At 36.7% G+C, this 25,739-nt stretch overlaps 1 protein-coding gene across 2 annotated transcripts in view; it reads right to left on the bottom strand.

The window, feature by feature from the left end:
* AGPS (alkylglycerone phosphate synthase) overlaps positions 1-25,384 on the bottom strand; it is a 119,868-nt gene extending 94,484 nt beyond the window's left edge. The window contains exon 1 of one of the 2 annotated variants that reach the window (XM_010991217.3): positions 25,116-25,384. In XM_010991217.3, coding sequence (XP_010989519.3) covers positions 25,116-25,369 — 254 coding nt within the window. In that variant the 5' untranslated portion in view covers positions 25,370-25,384. Of the gene's footprint in view, positions 1-1,202; positions 1,265-25,115 lie in introns of those variants that run through there. The other variant, XM_064484929.1, reaches the window with a different exon arrangement.
* Between the last annotated feature and the right edge of the window lie 355 nt (positions 25,385-25,739).

Below are 25,739 nucleotides of genomic sequence, written 5' to 3'. Positions count from 1 at the left end.
GGGAAATTATCTCAGTACAGATGTTGAATTTGGCATGTTTATATAGCTTAACAATGAGAATCATTTTCCTTAAAATAATGCTTAGAATTTTTAAAAATTACTCCCAGATGGCCTCAAAGTGAAAAGCTAAACCTGATTACATGTGTATACTCTTAACACTTTACAAGAAAAATGAATCAAGATAAGCAGGAAATACCTACTGCTGTACACTAAAAACAAAAAAATTTACATACTCAAAACTCTTGAATTTAAATTTTCAGGTGGGTGATATCTTAAAGAACTTCCAAGTTTTCAACTGTAGACTAAGGTAACTTTTTCTCTTTTCATCTCAACTAGAAAATTCTACCTGTGATATGGGCCTTACCATATTTACACCAACTTTTGGAGGCTTTACAGAAGTTGAAATGTAGGCATTTGTGCTTCCAAAAACAGTATTATGTTGCTTAAACAGTATATAATTAAAATCTAGGTTACCCCAAAACCAATCTTCTGATATTTTCAAAGTACCTTATATGTTAAATAAAAAGCAGGCAAGTTTCCCAGGCTTCTGGTTTTAAACTTTATACACAGGTATCCCCTCAAATTACTAATACATTCTATGACACATATTCTGTGGCACTAAACAAAACTGTGTGATTACACTAAACTTTAAAATAACTTCTTATATAGAAGAGTGTAATAAGTACACTGAAGGGCATTATAGCATTAACATTTTAAAAATTAGAGTAAAACTTTACACAGTCATCGAATTCTAAAGCTACAAAGGTCCTTAGAAATCACCCAGTTCAATTGCTCATTTTTCAGATGAAGAAACGTGTATCCAGAGAAGTGCTCATGATTACACAGCTAAGCTAGCTGTGAGCATCAGAATGTGAACTCCCAGTCTGGTGAAGAAGAAGCTCTTTAGAGAGGTAATATTTGAAACCCACTAAGTCATGCTCTCAAGTAACCAAAATGATTTAAAGAAAACTTTTCTTCATCACAGTATTTTTCAAAGCACTATTACATGTTATTATTATAGTCATTATTTTGCACCTGACCTAAAGGGAAACATTTAAAAATCAAGAAATCTGGTTGTGTCAGTAAATCCAATGACTTGTACTTCTTTTATCTATAGGATAATAAATTCTGCCACTCAGAATAATGATCCCAAAGCACTATAAGCACTGAAATGAAGACTGATCAAAGAATCACCAACTTACCATAAGATTCAAATAAAATAATTCAGTTCTCAACTAACCACAGAGATCAACTAATCAGACTGATCTCCCAGACTTTCCAGTTCTTAGAGCTAACAATACCAAATTTAATGTCTTCAAAATACATTCCTCCTCTTGCCAAGAAAAAAGAAAAGCTGTATTGATTTTAGTACACATAAACCAAAAAAAAAAAAAAAAAACCCCAGTGTTTACACATTTACAAATCTGAGCACAGTACCAAGTAGTGAAAAAGCACATTGTTTTCGCTGGCATAACAAAAGAAAATGGAGACATAAAATAGCATCACACATACACAAGGTGGCAGTATTCTCCCATGATATGTCTGTTCAATAGTCTGCATTCCCCAGTGCTGCTGTCTGCACAATCTTTAACTGAAATGTTAGATCTAGCATTATTTTTTATGAAAACCATGGTATTCCTTTCTTTATTCTTAAAATGGGAAATTTTCACTTTTAAGTCGCTGTATAAACATAGATTAAGAGTCAGATAACTATTCCTCTAATAGTGATAAATTGCATGCATCTTGATGTAAATGCACAGTTTCTACCATTACTATTTCTAATCATGACATTTTTCATTAGAAAATAAAGAAAAGAAAAATGTGATTTAGGCTACTTTTATTCGGTTTAGCAATAAAAAAAAATTCAGCTAGCTGATAACTTTTAAAAAATCATTTTTCCAATATAATTCCAATAATCAAAGTTCTAATAAAAGATATATCACTACTCAGTTCAGATAAAAACCAAATTTTTATCCATCTTTAGGAAATAGGAATTTTATTTCCTACATAGAAAAACTGAGCAACTGAAATGGCCAAGAAGCTTGACAATTTTATTTTTTCATCATGAATTTAATTAGTCCATGGGCACACTTAACTTTGGTTACTAGTGAGGGTGTTAACATCAGTCAAACTACCTAACTATGATTGATTCTGGAACCCTGATCAAGTTTCTGAACAGGTCAACAAGATAACACCCCCCTGCCCAACAAGATAAGTGTGCTTCTCCTTGCAAAACCTGGACATTATCATGCAACACTTTGAACCTCAACATGAATTTCAATCTTCCCTCAATATCCCCTAAATTAAAACTCTAGTTGCCATAATTAAAACTTGGCCCTTTGGTGTAATAAGCCAATCAGTTTTCTAATTTTATGCAAAGTGACAGTGTAAAGTAGATTAAATGTAAGATTTTAGACACGGAAAATTGTTAGCAAGAACATGGAAAAGAGGAAACAACAAGCATTAACCGGTAAACTGCCCCGCTGAGCAATCATGTGCTGACTCTTCATAGGTAATGCCATTTCTATGACCCAGTTATACAACTCCTAGGTATATATTTGGGAGGAATTCACACTCAGTTCCGTAAGGAAACGTGTGATATATTCTCTGGAGTATTATTTGTAAGAGTAGCTGGAGGCATCACTAGAGGAATGGATGAATGGTAAGTAAACTCCATGAAATAGTATGCAGCAATCAGAAGAAGTGAGATAGACAGATATAAATACAGGAACGTGAAGAAATTTCACAAACAGTGGTGAACACAAAAGGAGAAACAATACAATCTATAGCATAATATAATTTAAGCAAGTTAAAAATACACTAAATAAAACTGCATACTTTATAAAACATATGTATATATATTCAAGAACATTCATGGGTGCCCATGGGAGGGGGCAGATGGGATTAGAAATCAGAGATTGAGGAAATAAAAATAAAGGAGGGCCCACATTTGTTCATAGGCAAATGCTATGAACTAAGTCTGGTTACCACAACTCTGAACATGAGGCAAACATACTGCTCAGCCCTTGAATTTCAGTCCTATTTCTCCGTGTTCCAAGAGAACAATTCTTTCCTTCACATACATACAGAAATTCTATGATGGTTTGTTATAAAGCCCATTGTTAGGTTTTTTTAGCAATCTCTACAAATTGTTGGGTTTTTTAAATGACAGAATTCTATTATGAATGAGTTAGCTTCAAACATACAGAAAATCAAATACATATTTAACTTCCTATAGTCAATTCTTTATAGTTTACAAGAATCTGGTACTTCAAAGAAACTTTTGAAAATCTGAATTCAAGAGTCAAACGCTGTGTCCTCAAAATCCAATTCCTATTATACTCACTATGAATTAATGAATGGAAGAAAAAGGAATATACAGTATAAGCAGAGAAAATCTTACAGACAGGCACAAAAAAGTGGGGAAAGAAGCAAAGACTGGGGTAAACAAAGCAAAGCCAGCCATACCCCTTGGCAGAATAATCTGACACTCCACTCACCACAGGCTCCTCGGGTGCCTTCCCTTGCTCCCAAACTTATCTTACACTCTACCAAATTCTACCAATTGGAAATTCATTGTTTGAATAACCTCTTTGAAAACGGAAATACAGACTACTAGTCACTCATACTTGTAGTTGTATATATTCCAAACATTTTGTGCTAGGGCAGGTGTGTACACACACACACACACACACACACACTCACACAAACTTAGTATCTGCCATTCTGAACGCCTACAAAGTAACAACCATTCTATTGTTCTCCCTCCTGTGTTGGTCTATATAATAAGGAAAACAGCCCAAATGAGTATCAGGGAGTTGTCTTAGCAAAAGACAAAGAACAAGGATGTATACTTCCCTTAACCATGTATGCTCCCTGGACTATACTCACTTTCTCTACAACCAACTGGGAAAATGTCACTTCACTTTCATTGTTCCCTCCTGCTTGCTAGTAACTGGAAGAGGAAGCTGTATCATAAGCTTCCACAGGTCACTTGTAGTACAGCCTTTCATTTTTGCAAAAACTATAAAACTGAACAACAATTAGAATATAAATGTCTCCAAATATCTGTATGCCACAAAAACCAAGCCTCTGAGTTCCCTTTTTAGCTGTCCTGCAGGGGACAACTCAATACCCCTGACAAGACCCTAAAAAGGCCAAGACTGGAGTCTATATTTGCTTGATACACATAGTATTCTTGCAGTAACAAGTGTCTTTTTACTTAAAGTAGTAATAATAAGCAGTGCCTTTTACTTTAAATGACAGGTAGCTGGGATTGTTACCTTTGCTTCTGGCAAACCCACTGAAAAAAATGAACCCCACAAAGTTTGGGGGTAGAGAAAAGGAAATATTAAAATCAGGACCCAATTACAACAGAGGTTCTCAAACTTCTTGGGAGTATAAATATTACCTTGGGTACTCACTTTAAAAGCAGAGTTCTGATGTGGAGAAAAGGGAACCTTCATGCAGTGTTGGTGGGAATATAAACTGGTGCAGCTACTATGGAAAAACAGTGTGGAGGTTCCTCAAAAAATTAAAAAGAGAACTACTATATGATCCAGCAATTCCATTCCTGGGTGTTTATTCAAGGAAAAGGAAAACACTAATTTGAAAAGAGATATGCTCCTCTGTGTTCAATGTATCATTATTTACAATAGCCAAGATATGCAGGCAACCTAAGTGCCCACCCTAAACGAATGGATAAAGACGTGACACACACATGCACGTATGTGTGCACATGTGATGGAATATTACTCAGCCATAAAAAGAATGAGATCTTCCCCTTTACAACAACAAGGATAGACTTAGGGTATTAAACCAAGTGAAATAGGTCAGAGAAAGACAAATACTTTCACTTATATGTGGAATCTAAAAAACAAAACAAATGAACAAAGTCAAAGATATGGAGTCAAGTCCTAGGTATAGCGAACAAACAGGTGGTTGCCAGTGGAAGGTAAGGTGGGGGTGAGAGAAATAGGTGAGGGAGATTAAAAGGTACAAAATTCCAGTTACAAAATAAATAGTACAGTGTTGGTGATATTGTGGTAAGCATAGCTGCTTTCCAAAATATTTAAATGAGTCACAGGTATGAAACATACAGTGTGGGCAATATAGCCAACAACAATATAAAAGACTTAAAATCAAGTTGCTCTCACCCAAACTCTATGAAAATCAGGAGGGACTGGAATTGAAGAAAAGGGGCGGGGGCATGAAAAACTTTAACCTTACTGTACTTTAGGAGACAATTGGCCCGAGTAGAATTTTCCAACAAAACAGGGCAGCAACAGGACAAAGTGGGAGCACTCACCATGTAGAAGACAGAGGAAAGGGTAACAGGAAATAGGGATTCGGTTACATGACAGAGGAAGTGCATAGGTCTATACATAAATTTTACAAAGGATTATCCTGGAAGGGGGAATGAGAGCTACCCAGAGACAATACATACTGATCCAAATTTCAGAAAGTTGATCTGTAAGAAAATTTTCTTAGTTAATACAAGTTAAAAGCGTTCTAAGTATAAAAATTAAGACAATGATTTAGCAACTAACTTATCTTTAGCATAATAATGTTTATTAAAATTCCAGTATGTGTGACCACCAAGGCCACATACCAAGTAAAGGCAGCAGTGGGCCATGACTCCTAAGAGCAACCAAGAAGAGATGCAAATGAGACATAGCACAAGGGTGACAACATGTGCATGATACTGACAAGGAGCCTACCAGGTAGCTCAAGAAATTGCTGATGTTCTTCACTCTCTGGGTTCCTCCTTTCCTCCTTAAAGAATAAGGTGATATTTATTAGAAATCTGTTCTTGCTATTAAAATGTCATGGTTTCCACTGAAGACCACTGTCTTCTTGCTGTGCTTCCACCTTCAGAAACTACCTCAGCACTGGATTTCTATTACTCCTACCATATAATTTACTGCAATAGAAACAGTATTGCATAATACTGTAAAGCTAAGTGTTTTCCAAACATTAACTCTTTTCCTTCTCACATTAATCCAGTGATATGGGTGTTATTATCCCTTTTTAAATCATGAGAAAACAGGCTTAGAGTCAGTTACTTGTCCAACATGACATAAGCAAGACATGATACACCTAGGATTTAAATCTTGGTTTTGTGGTTCCAATACTCCTTAACTACCAAGCTATTATTTAAATATACTCACTGACTTCTACACAAGGAGATCAAAGTATTACAACATCTCTAGCTCAGAAAAGAAGGCTTCACTGTGATGGCACGTTAACTTCCAAATGCTTTGGAAAATGGCAGAAATTCAACAATCAAGCAGAGGCAGAAAAGCACAGGACTTTTCCATGCTAGTAAGTAGCCCAAACTGGCTGAAGCAGAGAGGATATGCAAGAAAGTCACAGAGAACAACAGAAATCCTTGAGTACCAAATTAAAGGAATTGAGATTTATTATTCAATAATCAATAGGGAGCAATAGGATCAAAACAGTATTTTCCATGTTGCTGCCAAAAGTAAAAATTTAACAATATCTGCTCTAAATTTTTGCTGTTTCCCAATATGGATGAAATACCAACTCTTTAACATAGCATACAATGTCCTTTGCAATCTGGCTCCAAATTATATATTCACCTTCCTCAACAGCTATTCTTCCAGCCACACTAAAAGTTATCATGATTTCTTAAACACATCATGAGCTTTTATGTCTGCCTGTCTTTGTACTTGCTATATATCCGTCGTCTGAAATGCCCTTCTCTCTATAGAGAACTCCTATTTATCCACCAAGAACCAGTTCAGAAGTCACTTTTCCAGTAAAGCCTTTCCTATCTTCCTCAAGAAGAGTTTATGGCTCTTTCTATATAAACTGATTATAGAATTTACTACTACATCATATCTTCTGTATATCTCCACTGGACTGTCAATCAACTTTGCAGTGTAAGAATGTAACACAGCACCAGCAGGCAGCAAGTACTCACACTTTCTCCAAAGATTGGTCTGATGATAGAATGGAGAATCACGTGAAGGGGAGAAAATAGAGAAAGGGAAACCAGGCTAGATATGAGATAATTAAGATTTCATCTAGGTTGGTGTCAATGGGAGAAAAGCAAAACTGTCTTGAGACACAGTTGAGAATCAAAACAAATAGACAGAATCTATATGATTTGTCAATGGACTGGTTAAGGAAGAGGGAATGGAGTTTAGCAAGGTCTTATGACTCAGACATTGGGCTTAAGTGTCTAAATAATGGTGGAAATAAATAGAAATAGTGGAGTACTGGGACTGAAGGCTAAAATCATGCCTTATACACACATACTAGGTTTGAGAAACCAGCAAGGCATTCAGGTAGAAATGCCCAATATTTTAAAATGTGAAAATAGATACTGACTTAAAAATATTAACGTAAAATTAAATATTAACTCAAAAGTTCCCCCAATGGTGAAAAGCAAATAAAGTCTGAGTAGATGAGATTATTAAGGTAGAAAATATAAAAGAAAGGACTAAAAATTAATCTTAAGGGTTTGTAAATTTAGGAAGCAGAGGGGAAAAAAAAGTCAGCAAAGGCATGCCCAGAGTGGTAGGAAGGGTAGGAAGAAAACTAGGATAATGCAAAAACATGGGAGCTAAGGAAAGAGACAAGAACATCTACCAGGTATTGGGAACTGATCAAATGGTGATCAGATTTTATAATTGGGTTATTGACAACTTTTAAGAGGACTGTTTCAAAAGAGTGATATAGGCATAAAACAATTTCAAAAAGTTGTCTGAGCATGGTTTTAAGAAGTAGGAAAAGTCCACAAAGAAAAAAGATTGATGACCCAAGAGGAAAATAAATACGATATCTGACAAAGCAAGACTCTGGAGAAGGAATCATGAAAAAAGATGAACAGATGATCTAGTTCAGCTCAGTTAGCTGTCTGGGCAGCTATTCTTACACTAAGATCACCGCCGTCACTTCTTTCTAAGCAAAAGCTGATTAGAGCGCTATAGACATGTGACACAGAAACTGGGAATAAGGGGGGTCAATTATAATCAGCTACTGGCTGAATATGCTGGAGGAGGCAGGTGGCCATATTTTATCATTTGTACAGAAGAGCAGAAAAGGCTGAACTGCTTAGAAAAACACACACAGCAGATAGCAACAAAAAGTGATGTTAACAAGAAACCTGATGGCTTTCTGGTTCTTAGTTGTAATTCCATTCTGAGGCCAAGCTCCATTCCTGCCCTTGGGTTCTTTGATGCCCCAGTACTCCTATAATAAATTTCCCTTTTCAGCTTTAACCTAGCTCAAATTAATATTTATAACCCATCGTCCTAATTTTAATTCACATAATAAAAAAAAGTAATTTTTTAAAAAAGTTACCACATGTATAAAACCTGAAAGCAGGCATAAAAAACTAGAATGTACTTTCTGAAAATAATGGCAGATGGCAGGTAAGAACTTGGAAATCAAAACAAAATCAGACTAGCAGTCGAATGTTGTGAAGCTACAAATACTTTGTGAAGACAAAGCAGGCAAAATACTATCAGGAAATCAAGACCAATATAAAAGAATGAAAACAGAACATTTTACTTCAAAACTTGATTTTAAAATTTTACTTTAAAAAGAGGTTACCACTATGTCTAGACACCAAGACATTCAGAAAGCAATGTCCAATCATCTAAAATGCAAAATGGAGATTGACGAAATTAAAGATTTTAACTTTCCCCCAACAGTGGTGAAAGCTAACATAGGAGATTTACCTCAAAAATGAAGCTACTAATTTTACTTAAAATGCATCAAAAATAAGATAGATTAATACTGGCTGGAGAAAAGGATGGCTTAATGAATAGATATGTGATAAGCAAGCATAGTAAAATGTTAATGGTGGAATCTAGGTAATTGCTATGTAAGTGTTTATTATAAAATTTAACTTTGCTACATGTTTAAAACTTTCAAAATAATATGTTAGGAGAAAAAGGGAACTGCTGACACTATAATCCTTAAAGTGCATCACCTCATACAGGGGGGTTTGCCCAAATAGTGTAAGTATGAGCTAGCTGAATAAGTAGTATACATTGTTTACTGATAACAATAAAGCGGTTTAAGTTGGCACATCAAAGCCAGTTGCCTCAGCTCTCTCTCCTCATCACCTCAGAGGCCCAGACAGGGTTAAGCACAGTTTCCTAGGCTTCCTATGGTCATGTTTTGGTTTCCCCTTAGCAACTCAAGCCGAAACATATAATTTCCTTTTATCTGAATTTCTAGAAAGCTGCTTTCTTAAATTATAAGATAGAAATCTGCTCAAATGCATCAATCTTTCTTCTAGGATTTCAATCATTTCCAATTCTTTATTCTTGGTCAAAATTAAGTCCAAACAAGCAGTAGTCCTTCATTTCTGCCTCTGCTCACTGAGTTGAATGAATCACATATTAATGCTCTTTGACCCATTAGAGCCCTTTTGTAAAAAGTGCCTTGAGAAAACTCTTAAGAATTTAATCATAAAAAGGTTATCATAGCATTCTTTATAATAGGAAAAACTAGAAATAATTAAATATAAGACGATACTGGTTAAATCTGTAGTACCTACATATAATACAATACTTGTTAAGTCACTGAAGATGATGTTGTGCATTAATATTTATTGACATGGAAAGTTATCCACAAGATACTGAATGAAAAATCGTGGTTCCAAGACATTATTACAGCATGACTTTACACAAATATGTCATATCTGAAACATGCCAAGATGCTATAGTGGTTATCCCTTAATTAGTTTGGATGTTTGTCTACATTTTGATTATCTATTACTTTATTTTTTTCTGCAATGAAAATGAATACCATTTTAGAATAATTCATCCTTCCTCTTTTTATAACTGTAAAATAATTGCCAGATGTTCTGCTGCTATCAGAATAAGACTTCTAAAAACTATCCAGACAGCTGAAGACCCCCATCATTACTATAACCAACTATCATATCAGTTTTATACACTTTATTATATTGTCCACATTCTCCTACCCTAATTGTTCTGATTCTGTGATCATTCAAATGTTCTCACCAATGTTTTCACCCTCAGATTTACGAATTTTTGCATAACATCTTGACAGAATAATACTCTTCTTACTCTTCAAATTTACATTTCTTTCAAATGAAGTTGCCCTTCCATTGCTGTACCGGACATCATTTCCCTTCCATACCTCTGTTATGGCACTTAGCCCCTTGCAGTAATCAAAGACACATCACTCTTCATTAGTAGACCTGTAAGTCCCAGAAGGCAAAAACTATGTGCTAACCTCCCCCGCCCACCCCGCCCAGTGCTTAGCCCATAAAAAACACTGAATAAATTGCCAACAAAGTTGGATAGATGAAGTTTCAAACAGGTGAGGAGATAGCAAAAGAGTGTCCAGCCAATTTAAATGAATTAAAGTCTCCAAGCCTAGCTGTTACATTGCATGACACATAAAACTATGATATTTTGATTTACTGTTCATAATATGAGAAGCCATGAGCAAGAGTTAACAGCCTCAATGCCTTCTCCCCGCAATTCTCAAAAATGAAAAGATCCCCAAAACAATAAACCCCGCAGCCTGGTGTCAAACAATAAAGGTCTTCCAGAGAATGGCACAAGAAAAGATGTGAAAGCTAGAAAATGTGATGTGGATAAGAGACCTTCCTAAAACAAAAGAGACAGGCAAATTAGAAGCTGAGATTTTAAAAGTACGGATTTTAAACAGTGGTTATGGGTGGGGGTTATGAATTGACTACAATTACACTAGTCACCTTGTTAGTCTCTTAATAGGACACACTAGTCTTCTGTCTCATTTGACTAGATATCCATATAAACTCTGCCATCTCTTTCAAATATCTGTTCAAATACCATGTTCTCCAGTAACATCCTATTTAAAATCTGAACCCTACTTCCTCACTCTGCTTCACTTTTTCTTTTTTCCATAGCACTTATCATCTTCTAACAGACTTAATACTTAACTTACTTATCATGTTTAGTTAATTACCCATTTCACCCATTAGAATGTAAGTTCTATGAGTTAAGAAGGAAAAAATGAATAAGACTTGGTAATATCAGTATAGTATCAAGAAAAAAACCTCTAGACTTGAGAGAAAAGTTCTGGATTCAAATCTAAGTTCTACCTTTACTACCTAACAAGTGACTATTTTCTGGCAAATGTCTATGAACTTATGTTATCGATCTATAAAATGGGTAGCTGTGAGGATCAGGTAAGATAAACATGTATAAAAGTAGCAGGGTGATTGCAGAATTATTAATTCAAATAAATTAATTCAAAAAAGAGTCCAATCTTAAAAGAAAAGAATGAAAAGATGGGAAGGGTGTGGCCAAGATGCAGAGTGGGAAAACCCTGAGCTCACTTCCTCCCACAACTATTTACAGAGCAGCTATCTATGAAAATGATCTGAAGACTAGCAAAAAAAGGTTTTCCACAACTAAAGATATAAAGAAGGAACCACAAGATAGGTAAGAGGCACAGAGACACAGTATACTCAAGAGCTACACCACCAGACAGGCAACCTACAAACAGAAAGATAATCACAATAGCGGAGGTTCTTCCTAAGAAGAGAGGTCCACTTTGGGCTCCCTAGCCTGGGGTCCTCAGTGGGAAGATGAGCCTCCAGAACATCTGGCTTTGAAGGCTGGTGAAGCTTGCATACAGGAGAGCTGGAGGGCTATAGGAAACAGAGACTCCACTCTTAAAGACTACATACAAAATCTCACACACTCTTGAGTCTCACTGCAAGGCAGTCATTTGAAAGGAACCTGAGTCAGATCCACTTGCTGATCTTGGCAAACCTCTCAAAGAGGCAAGAGGCAACTGGGACTCCCTCTGGGGACACAGACTCTGGTGCAGCCATATTGGGGAGCTCATTCTACCATGAAGACAACAGTGCTGGAAAGTTCCATTTTGGGGTCCTCCCTCTAGTAGTGGGTAGGCACTGGTCCCAGGACCCCCAAGCCCACCGTCAGCTACCCAGGAAACCAGCTGCTTCCACAACCAGGCCAAGCTCAGCTCTGGGCCCAACTATACCCAGCAGTGGCCAGGACCAGCTCCAGGACTCCCCAGCCCAAACTGCCAGCCACACCAGGAATGAGACAGAAAGAGAAAACAGGGAATATGTTCCAAACAAATGAACAATACAAAACTCCAGATGAAGAACTAAGGGACATGGAGATAAGCAATCTACCCAATAAAGAGTTCAAAGTAATGATTCTATAGATGCTCAACAAACTCAGAAGAAGAAATAAACACAGCGAAAAGTTTAATGAAGAGTTGGAAAATATAAAGAAGAATCAAACAGAGATGAAGAATGCAATAGCCAAAATAAAAAAATACATTAGAAAGAATCAACAGTAGATTAGATGATGTAGGCCATCATCATTCAATACAACAGATCAGCAAACTGGAAGACAAAGTAGTGAAAATCATCCAAGCGGAACAGAAAAAAGAATTTTTAAAAAAATGAGTCCAGTTTAAGAGACCTCTAGAACAATGTCAAGCATACTAACATCCTCATTAAGGGGTACCAGAAGAAGAGAGGAAAGGGGCAGAGAACATATTTGAAAACATAAAAGCTGAAAACTTCTCTTAAGCTGGGAGAGGAAACAAATCCAGGTCCAGGAAGCACAGAGAGCCTCAAAGAGAATCAACCCAGATAGGACCACACCAAGACACACTGTAATTAAAATGGCAAAAATTAAACATAAAGAGAGAATATCAAAAACAGCAAAGGAAAAGCAACAAGTTACTTATAAGGGAACTCCCATAAGGCTACCAGCTGACTTTTCAGCAGAAACTCTGCAGGCCAGAAGGGAGTGGTATAATATATTTAAAGTGATAAAAGGGAAAAATCTACAACCAGGAATACTATCCCCAGCAATGCTTTCATTCAGATTTGACAGAAAGACAAAAAATTTTACAGACAAGAAAATTTTACAGCAAAGAAAGCTAAGAGTTCAGCACAACGAAACAAGCTTTGTAAGAAATGTTAAAGAGATTTCTCTAAGTGGAAAAGAAAAGGCCACAACTAGAAATATGAGAAGTACAAAAGGGAAAATCTCATTGGTAAAGGAAAATATACAGTAAAGAATAGATCAACCACTTATAATACTGGTAGGAAGATTAAAAGGCAAAAGTAGTAAAAATCATCTACTTCTACAATAAGTATGTATCCACAAAATAAAAGGATGTAAAATGATGTCACAAACAGTAAACACAGGGAGGGTGTAAAAAGGCAGGACTGTTAAAATGCATATGAATTTAGAGATCAGTAACTTAAAATAATTAAGTGTATATAGACAGCTACATATAAACCTCATGGTAACCACAAATCAAAAACCTCTAATAGGTACACACACAAAAAAGAGAAAGGAATTCAAACATAATAATAAAGATCATCATCAAATCACAAGGGAAGAGAGCAAAAGATGAAAGGAACAAAAAAGAACTACAGAAAACATCAAAACAATTAATAAAATAGCAGTAAGTACATTATCTATCAATAATTACTTTAAATATTCCAATCAAAAGACAAAGAGCAGCTGCATGGAAAAGGCGCAAGACCCATATATATGCTGTCTACAAGAGACTCACTTCAGATCTAAAGACTCACAGGTTGAACATGAGGGTATGAAAAAGGTATTCCATTCAAATGGAAATGAAAAGAAAGTGGGGTAGCAATATTTTTATCAGACAAAATAAGACTTCAAGACAAAGACTGTAACAAGACAAAGAAGGACATTACATAATGATAAAGGGCTCAATCCAACAAGAAGATATAAGAATTGTAAATGTATACGCACCTAGATACATAAAGCAAACATCAACAAACATAAAAGGAGAAATTGACAGTAACACAAAAATAGTAGGGGACTTTTAACACCCCACTTACATCAATGTACAGATAATCCAGTCAATCAATAAGGAAACACTGACTTTAAATGACAGAATAGACTGAATTAACAGCTAGATACAGAACATTTCCTCCAAAGCAGCAGAATACACATTCTTTTCAAGTGTCCATGGAACATTCTCCAGGATAGATTACATGCCAGGATAGAAAACAAGGCTCAATAAGTTTAAGAATATTGAAACCAGATGAAGCATCTTTTCCAACCACAATGGTATAAGACTAAAAAGTAGTTACAAGAAAACAACTGCAAAAAACCACAAGCATGTGGAGTCTAAACAGCATGCTTCTGAATAATCAATGAGTCACTGAAGAAAGGGGAAATTTTTAAAAACCTAGAGACAAATGAAAATAGAAACAAACTGATCCAAAATCTACGAGACATAGCAAAAGTAGTTCTAAGAGGAAAATTTATAGCAATACTTGCTTACCTCAGGAAATAAGAAAAATCTCAAATAAACAATCTAACCTTAAAAAAAAAACTACAAAAAGAACAAACAAAACCCCAAATTAGTAGAAGAAAATAAATGATAAAGATCAGAGTGGAAATAAATGAAACAGAGTAAAAAGCAATAGAAAATATCAATAAAACTAAGAGCTGGTTCCTTGAAAAGATAAACAAAATTGATAGAACTTTAGCTAGTCTCATTAAGAAAAAAAAACTGGGCCCAAATAAATAAAATTAGAAATGAAGGAGGAGAAGTTACAACCAACAACCACAGAAATACCAAGCATAGAGCATTTACTAGAAACAACTACACACCAACAAATTGGGCAGTCTAGAAAAAAATGGATAAATTCCTAGAAACCTATGTCTCAGGACTAAATCAGGAAAAAACAGAAACTATGAACAGACTGGTTACTAGTAATGAAATTGCATCAATAATAAAATAAATTTTTAAAAATCTCCCAACAAACAAAAGTCCAAGATCAGATGGCTTCAAAGGTGAATTCCACCAAACATTTAAAGAAGAGTAACACCTATCCTTCTGAAACTATTCCAAAAAATTTAAGAGGAAGGAATGCTTCTGGACTCTTTCTACAAGGCCAGCGTCACCCTGATAGCAAAATCAGACAAAGACACCACAAACAAAGAAAATTACAGGCCAATATCACTGATGAATATAGATGCAAAAATCCTCAACAAAATATTAGCAAACCAAATACAATAATACATTAAAAGATCATACAGCATGATCAAGTGGGATTTATCCCAAGGATGCAAGGATGGTTCAATATTCACACATCTACATGATAGACCACATTAACAAACTGAAGAATAAAAATCATAATCAACTCAACAGATGCAGAAAAAGCTTTTTGACAAAATTTAACATCCATTTATGATAAAAAGTCTCAAAAGAGTGGGTACAGAGGGAACATACCTCAACATAATAAATGCAACATATGACAAACCCACAGCTAACATCATATTCAATGGTGAAAAGTTGAAAGCATTCCTCTAACATCAGAAACAGGACTACGATGCCCACTCTCACCACTTTTATTCAACATAATATTGGAAATCCTAGCGACAGCAATCAGACAATAAAAAGAAATCAAAGGAGTTCAAATTGAAAGGGAAGAAGTAAAACTGTCACTGTTTGCAGATGACAGAATACTATACATAGAAAATTCTAAAGATGCCTCCAAAATACTACTAGAAATCATCAATGGATTCAGAAAAGTTGCAAGATACAAAATTAATATACAGAAATTAGTTGTATTTCTATACACTAATAATGAATTATCAAAGAGAGAAATCAAGAAAAATAATCCCATTTAAAATTACATCAAAAAGATAAACTACCTAGGAATAAATATAATAAAAGAGGTAACACACTTGTACTCTTAAAAATTATGACACTGATGAAAGAAATTGAAGAAGACCCAAATAAATGGAAAGATATACTATGCTCATGAGTTGGAAAAATTAATATTGTTAAAATGACCATACTATCCAACACAATCTACAGATTTAATGCAATCTCCATCAAAATGTCAAAAGCATTTTTCACAGAACTAGAACAAATAATTCTATAATTTGTATGAAAAACACAAAAGATCCCAAATCTTGAAAAGGAAGAACAAAGTCAAAAGTATCACTCTTCCTGATTTCAAACTATATTGCAAAGCTGCAGTAATCAAAACAGTATGGTACTGGCACAAAAACAGACATTTGGATCAATGGAATAAAACAAGAGAGACCACTTACATGTTCAACTTATCTATATTTATCTCTAACAAAGGAGGCAAGAATATACAACAGGAGAAAAGACAGCCTCTTAAATAAAGAGTGTTTGGATAACTGAATAGCAACTTGCAAAAGAATCTACCTGGACTACTTTCTCATATCATATACAAAAATAAACTCAAAATTTAAGTATCAAAGGCTTAAATATAAGACCTGAAACCATGAAACTCCTAGGGGGAAAAAGAAACATAATCAGTATGCTCTTTGACATCAGTTTTAGCATTACTTTTTTCAGTATGTCTTCTCAGGCAAGGGAAACAAAGGCAAAAATAAACCAATGAAACTATATCAGACAAAAACTTTTGCACAAAAAGGCTGCCTACTAAATGTGAGAAAATATTTGTAAACAATGTATCTGATAAGGGCTATTAATATCCATAATATACAAAGAATTCACAACCCAACATCAAAAAACCCCAAACAATGCCATTTAAAAATTGGCAGAGGATCTGAACAGACATTTTTTCAAAGAAGATATACAGATGTCCAACAGACACATGAAAAGATACTCAACATCACTAATCATTAGGGAAATGAATGCAAATCAAAACCTCAATGAGTTATCATATCACACCCATCAGAGTGGCTATTATCAAAAAGACAACAAAAACAAGTGTTGTTGAGAATGTGCACTGTTGGCAGAATGTAAATTGGTGCGACCACTATGGAAGACAGTATTGAGATTCCTCAAAAAACTAAAAATTCAACTACCATACAATCCAGCAATTCTATTTCTGGGCATTCTTCAGAGCAAAATAAAAACACTAATTCAAAAAAAAATGCACCCCTATGTACACTGCAGCATTATTTATAATAGCCAAGATTTGGGAGCAACCTAAGCATCCATCAATAGATGAATGGATAAAGAAGATGTCTCTCTCTCTCTCTCTCTCACACACACACACACATACACACAGAGGAATATTATTTGCCATAAAAAAAGAATGAAATCTTGCCATTTGTGACAACATGAATGGACCTGAGGAAATCATGCTAAGTGAAATAAATCAGATAGAGAAAGACAAATACTGTACTGATCTCACTTATATGTGGAATCTAAAAAACAAAATAAACAGAAAAAAGAGAAAGTAAAATTCATAAATACAGAGAAGAAACTGGTGGTTGCCAGTGAGGAGGAATGTAGGGGGAATGAGTGAACTAGGTTAGAGAGATTAGGAGGTACAAATTCCCAATTATAAAATAAGTTATGGAGATGTAATGTAAAATTAGGGAATATAAGTCAATAATAATTTTTATGATGACCGATGATAAGCAGACTTACTGTGGTGATCACTTTGTAATGTATAAAAATATCAAATCATTATGTTGTACACCAAAAACTAATATTAGTTGATTATACTTCAACTTTTAAAAATGTGAACCAAAAAAAGAAGTTCAAGATCAAGGGTTGAAGGGTGACTGGTGTTAATACTTAAAGAAAACTCAGAACAGTAACTTCATTTGGGGACAAGAAAGGATAGATAATGAGTTAAGTTTCAGTCTATAGCTGTGCTAAGTAGTATCACTAGCCACGTGTACCTATTTAGATTTAAATTAAATAAAATTATATAAAATTTAAAACTTAGCTCCTCAGTCACACTAGTCATATTTCAAATGCTTAAAGGCCACATATGACCAGTGGCTACCATAATGGACAGTATAGACCACGTAACACTTTCATCAACACAGAAAGTTCTAGTGGACAGTGCTGATTTATAAAATTTGAGTTGACAGCAGAACAGAATTCAAGTAAGTCATTTTAATATCCCTAATGCTGGATCCTGTGAAGTTCAAAGAATAAATGCAAAATCTAACCACATAATCAATCTGAGTGGGAGTAACAAACTGTGACTACAAAAATTAAATAATTCATATTATTTAACTACAGGTCCTGGGATACATGAACACTTCCCACTTGATGGTTGGAGGTAGCTGACATGGCAACTATAAATAGAACTTGTCAGCAAAGTTGCTGACACGAATTTAGACAGCATTCTGGCCCAAGTCTCTGGTTAGTAACTTGAGATATGTTGGCAAGGCCAAATATTACATACAATACAGTATTTTTCTTAGCGAGTGTTACGATGATGCCTATAGCACCAAATTTCACTCAAGACAAAACTCCCTTGTCAAAAGTAACTGCATTCCCTAGAATGGTAACAGCTTTCCTTAATAAGTAAGCATATTTCAACTACAGAAAGATTTAGAATTAAATATACAAATACAAGAAGAGAATCAAAGTCAGATGTAATGCTTTTGTTTTAAGAAAGGTAAGCAAATATTGATCTTTTGAATACTTAGAAAATTTAAGAGAATCTGGCCTGCATGAATGACTAACTTGTAACAAAGTACACACTGTATGAATCCATTATATGATTCCACTTATATAAAGTTCAAAAGAAGCAAATCCAAACCACAGTGTTAGAAGTCAGGCAATGGTTAACCTGGTGGGAGGAGGCACTGGAAAGGAAAATGAAGAGGGCTTCTGGGATACTGGTAATGCTGTTTCTTAACCTAAATACTGATAAGATGAATGTATTCACTTTGTAAAAAGTAATTAACTTTTATGTAAACTATAGTTTATGCATTTACTTATATAATAAATCATGTAATAGTAAATAAAGTTTACCAAAAATAATTATATATACAAAAATTTATAACTATGCAAGTAAGTTTTTAATCCATGTACCACCCCAAATTATCTTAGGACCATCAGTGTACTATACTTTGAGACACATTAACATACCAAAGAAAGAAAAGGGTAAGGGAAAGCTATATTCTAAGAATAGCAATAATTCTGGTGTGTAGTTTACACAGTAGGCACCAAGAAAATAAGATATAGGCCTGGAAAGGCTGATTTAGACAGACCCTGCTGGAGGACCTTAACTGCCCTACCAAGGAAACTGCAATATATTCAGTAGGCAATGGGGATAACACATGCCAATGATGCAGGTGAAAAGTTTTCAGCCCTTAATTTCTCCAAAAACATTCCAGGAAAACCTCCATTCTCCAGCCTCCAGTTTCCAACATGGAAGGGCTACAGAAAGTCACAATCCTGGCCTCTCCCCAACCCTCACACATTCACTTTTTCCTCACAGGAAGGGTAACTTACCTGGTTAGTGACTTCTGAGAGGAGGCACCACGCACCTGGGGTCGGCCCTTTATCTCTCTCTCATTCTATAGGCTATGGAGAGGTTATACGCTAGTCTCTCAGTGCCACGTAAGAGGCTCACCAGAGCTGACTATGCTCTTGCAGAGGAGGGCTCCTATGGTCCAGCACTACCTGAGACTGAGCATAGCTAATTCAGGGTAAATATTAGGTAGCCCAAATCTAAGCCATACATTCCAACCAGCTTTATTAGAAATAAGGCTGATATTTTTATTCCATCTGTCTATATTGCATGTCTTACCTCTCAGTTGATTCTGAATTCAGATGAGGGACAAAGGTATAATTAAATATTACCCCTAAAGCCCAACAAATAAAGAAAATAAACTCTACTCAGGATTCTTTGATTTGGTTTGGATTTGAAATTAACATACTAATCTGTTCAACAGAAGTTGTCTTCTCTATAAGAAAATAAAACTGAAAGGAGTAATACTTGCTTAGCCCTTGCTTTTAAAGGGTTCCATGAAGTATCTCATCTGACTATAACAGCACTTAGTTTCTCTGCAGCTTAAAAAAAAACCAGATCACTTAAATTATTACTATATATTTTTATGAAGTGACTAGAGGAAGATGGCTCTATAGTAGATACTTCCCGTCACAAAGAAATTTACTTACAGAAGATGTGGTCCATCTCAAAATGATACTTGTAATATAAGAGAAGTATGATATCAAATAACCATGAGATTAAGTCTTCAGGGCTTCTTGTTCATTAATAGGCCAAAGACAGTTAACTTCCAGCCAGGCAGTAAATCCTCCATTAACTCTTCTCTTTTCCTTCTTTCTTCTCTGATCTGGGGTCTTCCACATTCCTCCTCCTCTTTCCCTTTTATTCTCAACACTGTCTTCTCTCACAAGTCAAACAGCAAAACTCACTCACAAAAGGAAATAGACTGGTCCATCTTTTTAAACCATGCATCATATTTTCTTAAATTATGAGTTTCATTTTGAGAGGAGTGTATATTTTATAATTTACTTAATAAGTACAGTATGTCCTCATAATTATGACACTGTATACGATCATGATCTATTTAACCACAAAAGGTTTGAAACTTGGATGACAAAGAAAACAGCCTGATGATTACCAAATAGATAATTTCCCCCTAGAGAACAACATCAAGTGCAATAATACCGTGTAGGGGAAGAAACATGGCCTCTTGAGTAAGACAGATCAGAGATGAAATGCTGTCTCTGACTTCATAGTTGTATGATCTTAGACAAATTAACCATTCTAAGCCTCTACTTCCTCATCTGAACATACATATAGTGTCACCTCTTTTTCAGAGCTGCTGTGAAAATTAAATGAAATAATGTACATAAAAACCTCAGTAGGGTGCCTGGTACATTAGGACTTAGTCAAATTAAAATTCCTATTACTACTACTACTAGAATTCCTAGCTAGGAACTCAAAGTAGGCTAAGTATTTCATTCAGTGTAACTACTATAATAAGCTCTAATTTTGCCAAATGGTGTTAAATCATAAGTCAGGTCACTTGTGCAAATAACTTTTCTGCAGAAATGCATAAGCTTTTACAGGTTTCAGGATGCCCTCCTGGGACACATTTACAAGAGGTTAACTCAGGTTTTTCCTTCTAGAAAATATCTACCAAGGTTTCTGGTAGATGTTAAATAATAATTATTTTTTAAAGAATGGTGTGTATAAATGACAACATAAGCAAGTAAATTAAGTAATTAGTAGCATTCTTAATCAGATATTCTTTTGATATGAACAAGAAGAATTTATAACCTCTGTAAAAATTGCCAAAGAACAGTTCTAAACTGTAAGGTTGGAGCCAAAATCACAACTCGGAAAGTGGTTTCAGTATAAGAGGGACATATCAACAAGGGATTTTTTTCTTCTCTTTTTCATAACATCATAATGACTTTTCAAAAAAACAGAAAAACATCCAAAACCAAAGCATAAAAAGTCACATATTTAATTGATATTTACTATGATTTTATTGGAATCTAAAACTGCATTCAGAAGCAAGATCAAAAAGAAATTGTTCACGGAATAACATGCATGTAAAGCAAAACGAAGGTCCAAAAGTAAACCATCATCCTCAAAATTTGGCTCAGCAACTTCAAATAATGAGAATATATGTTCCTGGATAGACGTAATTAGAACAAACTCATAGGAGACCATGTGACAAGGTAACAGGTTTTAAACATCACCTAGTGCACTGACTTCCAAAACTCAAATTAATCCTTTCCTCTTTATTCTCATGGCCACCTTCTTGGTTTAATCCTTCCTTACTGCTCACCTGATTGGCTACAACAGCCTCCCCTAATGAGTTTTCCTATAACCATCATCAACCTTCTTCCAATCCATTCTTAACACTGCAGGTGAAGTCATTTCTCTCAAATCCAAACCCAATCCCAAACTGATCATGTCTCTTCCCCGCTTAATTCCTTCAAGGGTTCTCCATCACCTAGCCTCCTATCACGCTTCATTCTTTTTTTCATTATATTTATCATCATCTGACACACTGTATTACTTGCCGGTTCACTCTCTCTACTCCAACTAGAGTTGGATAGAATGTAAGTCCATAAGGGGAGAGATTTTGTTCACTGCTATATGTTACATAGTAAGTTCTCAAACAGTCACACACAAATGAGTGAAAGAATGAATGGACTGATGACGTACAGGCCAAGGGCCTCCATGACCTGCAAGTGCCCTCCTCTGTTCACTTTACTCCCACCGCTACCAATACTGAATTCTTTACTTACCTAAATACAATATGCACTTTCACGCCCTTCTGCTTTGCCATAACGCTCTAACTTTTGCCTGGAATACAAACTCTCCTCACCATCCAATCAACCTGCCACGCTATCATCCATATTTTAAAACCATTTCCAGAAATCTTCCCTTGACCTGACTCTTTCCTTCATGATACATCTGTACCTGTATCTACATTAGCTCTACTCAAAATGTACTAGAATGTGTATCTCCCTTGCTAGATTATGAATTCTTTGAAGCCAAAGAATATTAGTCATCTCTTTGCCTCCAGTACCTAAGACAATATCTGTCATAAAGCAACTACTCTACAAATGTTGTGTATAATTAACATGTACATGACTATACCCTATAAGAGGAATGAAAACATGAAGTTTCAAGAAGTCACTCCTCCAATTCCATGACGACAACCAGCCATAAGATAAAACAATTACAACCAATAACATCATCCAAGGTAATAAAAGAGAAGGAGTTATACAAATAACACACATCACCAAACAATTTCAAAATAACGGCATATAGTCACATTCACACTTTACTAGATATACATGCTGGCTCCTTCTTGCTCCATCGTTTGCCTTCCCTTTAGGCTCAGCTCTGCTGCTGGCAAACTCAAGCCCAGTTAAACAATAGGAAGTAGAAGGGACACCTGGGTTCCCCATGAACAATATATTAAGTAGATCACTCTGTGAGGATTGTTTTGATGTTCCACCTAATACAAGCTTTTGTGTTCCCTCATATTTTAATTCAAATTTCAAAATAGTTGTACAGGACTAGATTTTACCACTAGCCACACCTGAATTAAAGACCAGAGCTTTCTACCTGTTATAATCTATGCCACCAATGTGTTACCATTGTGCCTTCAGTCCATGGAGCAGCCACAGAAGGCCTCCCAGACCAGTCACTGTCAGCCATGGGAAGTCTCATCCATTACCTCAATGTGCCTTTCAAACATTACTATTTTTCTCTGAATGCTATAGACAAAGGCCTCTAAACCCAACCTTAAGGAACACTTGCCCAACCTACTTAGTTCTGAGATTGTGAACCTACATATAGATGTACAATCATAAAGATGCATAGAATAGACATACAAATGAATACAAATGAATAGACATACATATACATTAAGCCATTAGGAAAGTTACAAAAAGTTTTAAATTCAATCACAGCTAATATAACTTCAAATGAAACCAGAGGCCAAGATGTGATCCTTGATTCCTTCCTCCCCCACCACTCAGCAACCAAGTTATGGAAATTTTACCTCCTAATATTTTTTCAAACAGATTGCGCATTTGCAATATTACGCCTTAGCTCACAATCACAACATCTGTCATCAGGATAATGGTCTCCTAATTGGTCTCGCTGACTTTGGACTCAATGAAAACTGCATCTACCTTTTGTTGAGGGGTTATGTAATCAGCAATGCACTAACCTCTTCTTTACTTAACTCTGTATTTTTCAATTCTCACAATAACACTGCAAAGCGGGAATTATCGTTCTCATTTTCACAAAGGGACTAAAGCTCTGAGAGAAGTTAAGTGACTTGCCCAAGGTCATGTAGCTGGAATTGTGCAGTAGAAATTCAAACTCAAGTCTTATGTTCCCAGAAATCATAAGCTCAACTGCTTAAACCTTCAACTCAGTCCCCAGTGCGCCCTTTCTAAAAGGTAAATGTAATCATGCTTTACCCGACGTAAAGTCCTGCTAACAAGACCAGCCTCTCCAATCCTCATCCCAAGTCATTCTTACCCTCTCCTGTCACACTTAACTCTCAGCAGTTCCCTAATCTATCACTCACTGATTGACCCGTGAACACACTGTTTATCTGCCGAGAACACTATTCTCCTTTGGCAGGCTACTTCCAACACAAACTTCAAGATTTACTTTGGAAAGCCTTCACTGTAACAAATAAATACCCAAAACTGGGTTAAGTGAGTTTTTGCTACTGTTATCACCTGAGATTCTAATTACACTGTATTAGAAATTTACCTTACTAGATTATCAGTTCCTTAAGAGTAAAAACTACATTTTAAAATCTCTGTATTCCTAGTGTAGTGTGTACGTAGCAGGGGAAGGACTCATGAACGTTGAACTAATGAATTCATCAGAAGCAGGATGGCTTAAGAACTTGGCCCTGAACTTAACTTCGTGGGCTTTCAAAATTTAACTTGCCAAGCCTACAGCAGGCTTCTACATTTGTAAAATGAGATACAACTGCACCTACTTCATAGTTTGGAGAGAAGTAAAAGGAATCATAGATTTACCACAACTTCATTCAAAGTACACAGTAAACATTAGCAATGTTCTTTTCACTTTCAAAGTTTATCCACGCTGACAAAGCCACATCTCAGAAAATAGTTTTTCCTAGTAGCTTCCATCAGAACTTAACACTTCTCCAAAAAGTTGGAAGTCAAGATGTCTTCAAAAAAAAAAAAAGGCTTATGTACCTCCTCATCTACAGACAAGGATCTTTCATCTTCTGGTTACACCAGCGTTCAGTAGCTACCACTACACCCTAAATCCCTAACAAGCGTCTGCAGTTTATAGCTTTTATCCACACCTCAGTTTCCTCCTTCAAAGACCTCCTTCCCCTAAGCAAGCGGAAAACTACACCACAGAAACCAGCCAGCATCAGTTCTCCCCGCATACAGGCTTGCGTGAGTTTGAAGAGATCCATCATTTGGTACAAACTTAAATTTCCTTGGAGGGTCATAATAGAACCCCTTCTTTTTATTCCAAAACCTTTGCCCCCAAAATATTCATTCCAAATAGAGAATGAATTCCTGGTATTAAGAATCCAAGAAAAGGGGTCCTCTTAAAGCCTTCCCCAGTAAGAGTTCCTCGGGTCTATTACTCTAAAATAGTGACCAAAATCCAGCATTCCATCCTGCCCCCTTCCTGAGTCCAGGGTCTTATTCACTCTCTCCAAAGAAAGACGGGTCCGCACTTTCAGGGACCAAGCTGCCTTCCGCCCACCCGTGTCACCTCCCTTCCCACCTCGCTACTGCCCTTCGGCAGCACAGGCCCAGCCTGGTCCCTCGCCGCCAGCTCGCTCCGCAGAGCCGCTACTCACCGCTTCTTGGGGATGGTACCCGACTCCTGCGCGGCGGGAGTGGCAGTGGGCGCCGCCGCGGTCGCCGCCGCGGCTCTCCGCGCTTTGCACTCATTGGTACTCAGAGCCTCCTGGGGCCGGCCCAGCAGATGGCCGGACAGAACTCTCAGCCTTCGCCCGGCGCGGTCCCGCTCCGGGGCCCGGTCCCGGTCCGCTGCAGACCCGGAGCCCGCGCCCGCGCCGGTCCCGCCCGCCGCAGCCGCCGCCTCCGCCATGGCTTCCGCCTTATGCCGCCGCCTGGGACCGCTGGGCGCGGGTGAAAGGTCACTCAGAGCTGCGCCCGGCGCGACCATTCGCTGCGGCGCATCCCGGCAGCCACCGCGGCGACTGGGCGGTGTGTGCCATGCGCCTGGAGCTTCATTTTTCTCAGCTCCCGCCCACTGCGCCCGCCAGTCCCCTGCGGTCACGCCCCGGACCGCCGGCACCTGTCAGGCAGGTGAGTTTGAGCAGTCCCGGGATTGGCCAGGCCCGGGTTGGGCTAGACCAGGAGCCAAACTGCAAGGTGTTCTAGTGCCGTGGCTGGTGCCCTCGGGTGTTGCCTGAGCCCCTGGAGTAGCTTTCGGGAGCAGAGGCTTCGGAGCAGGA

This window comes from Camelus dromedarius, chromosome 4 (assembly GCF_036321535.1).
Source record: "Camelus dromedarius isolate mCamDro1 chromosome 4, mCamDro1.pat, whole genome shotgun sequence".
NCBI lineage: Eukaryota > Metazoa > Chordata > Mammalia > Artiodactyla > Camelidae > Camelus > Camelus dromedarius.
The sequence above is the reverse complement of the archived record's forward strand: the minus strand, read 5'-3'. Positions and strand labels throughout refer to the sequence as shown.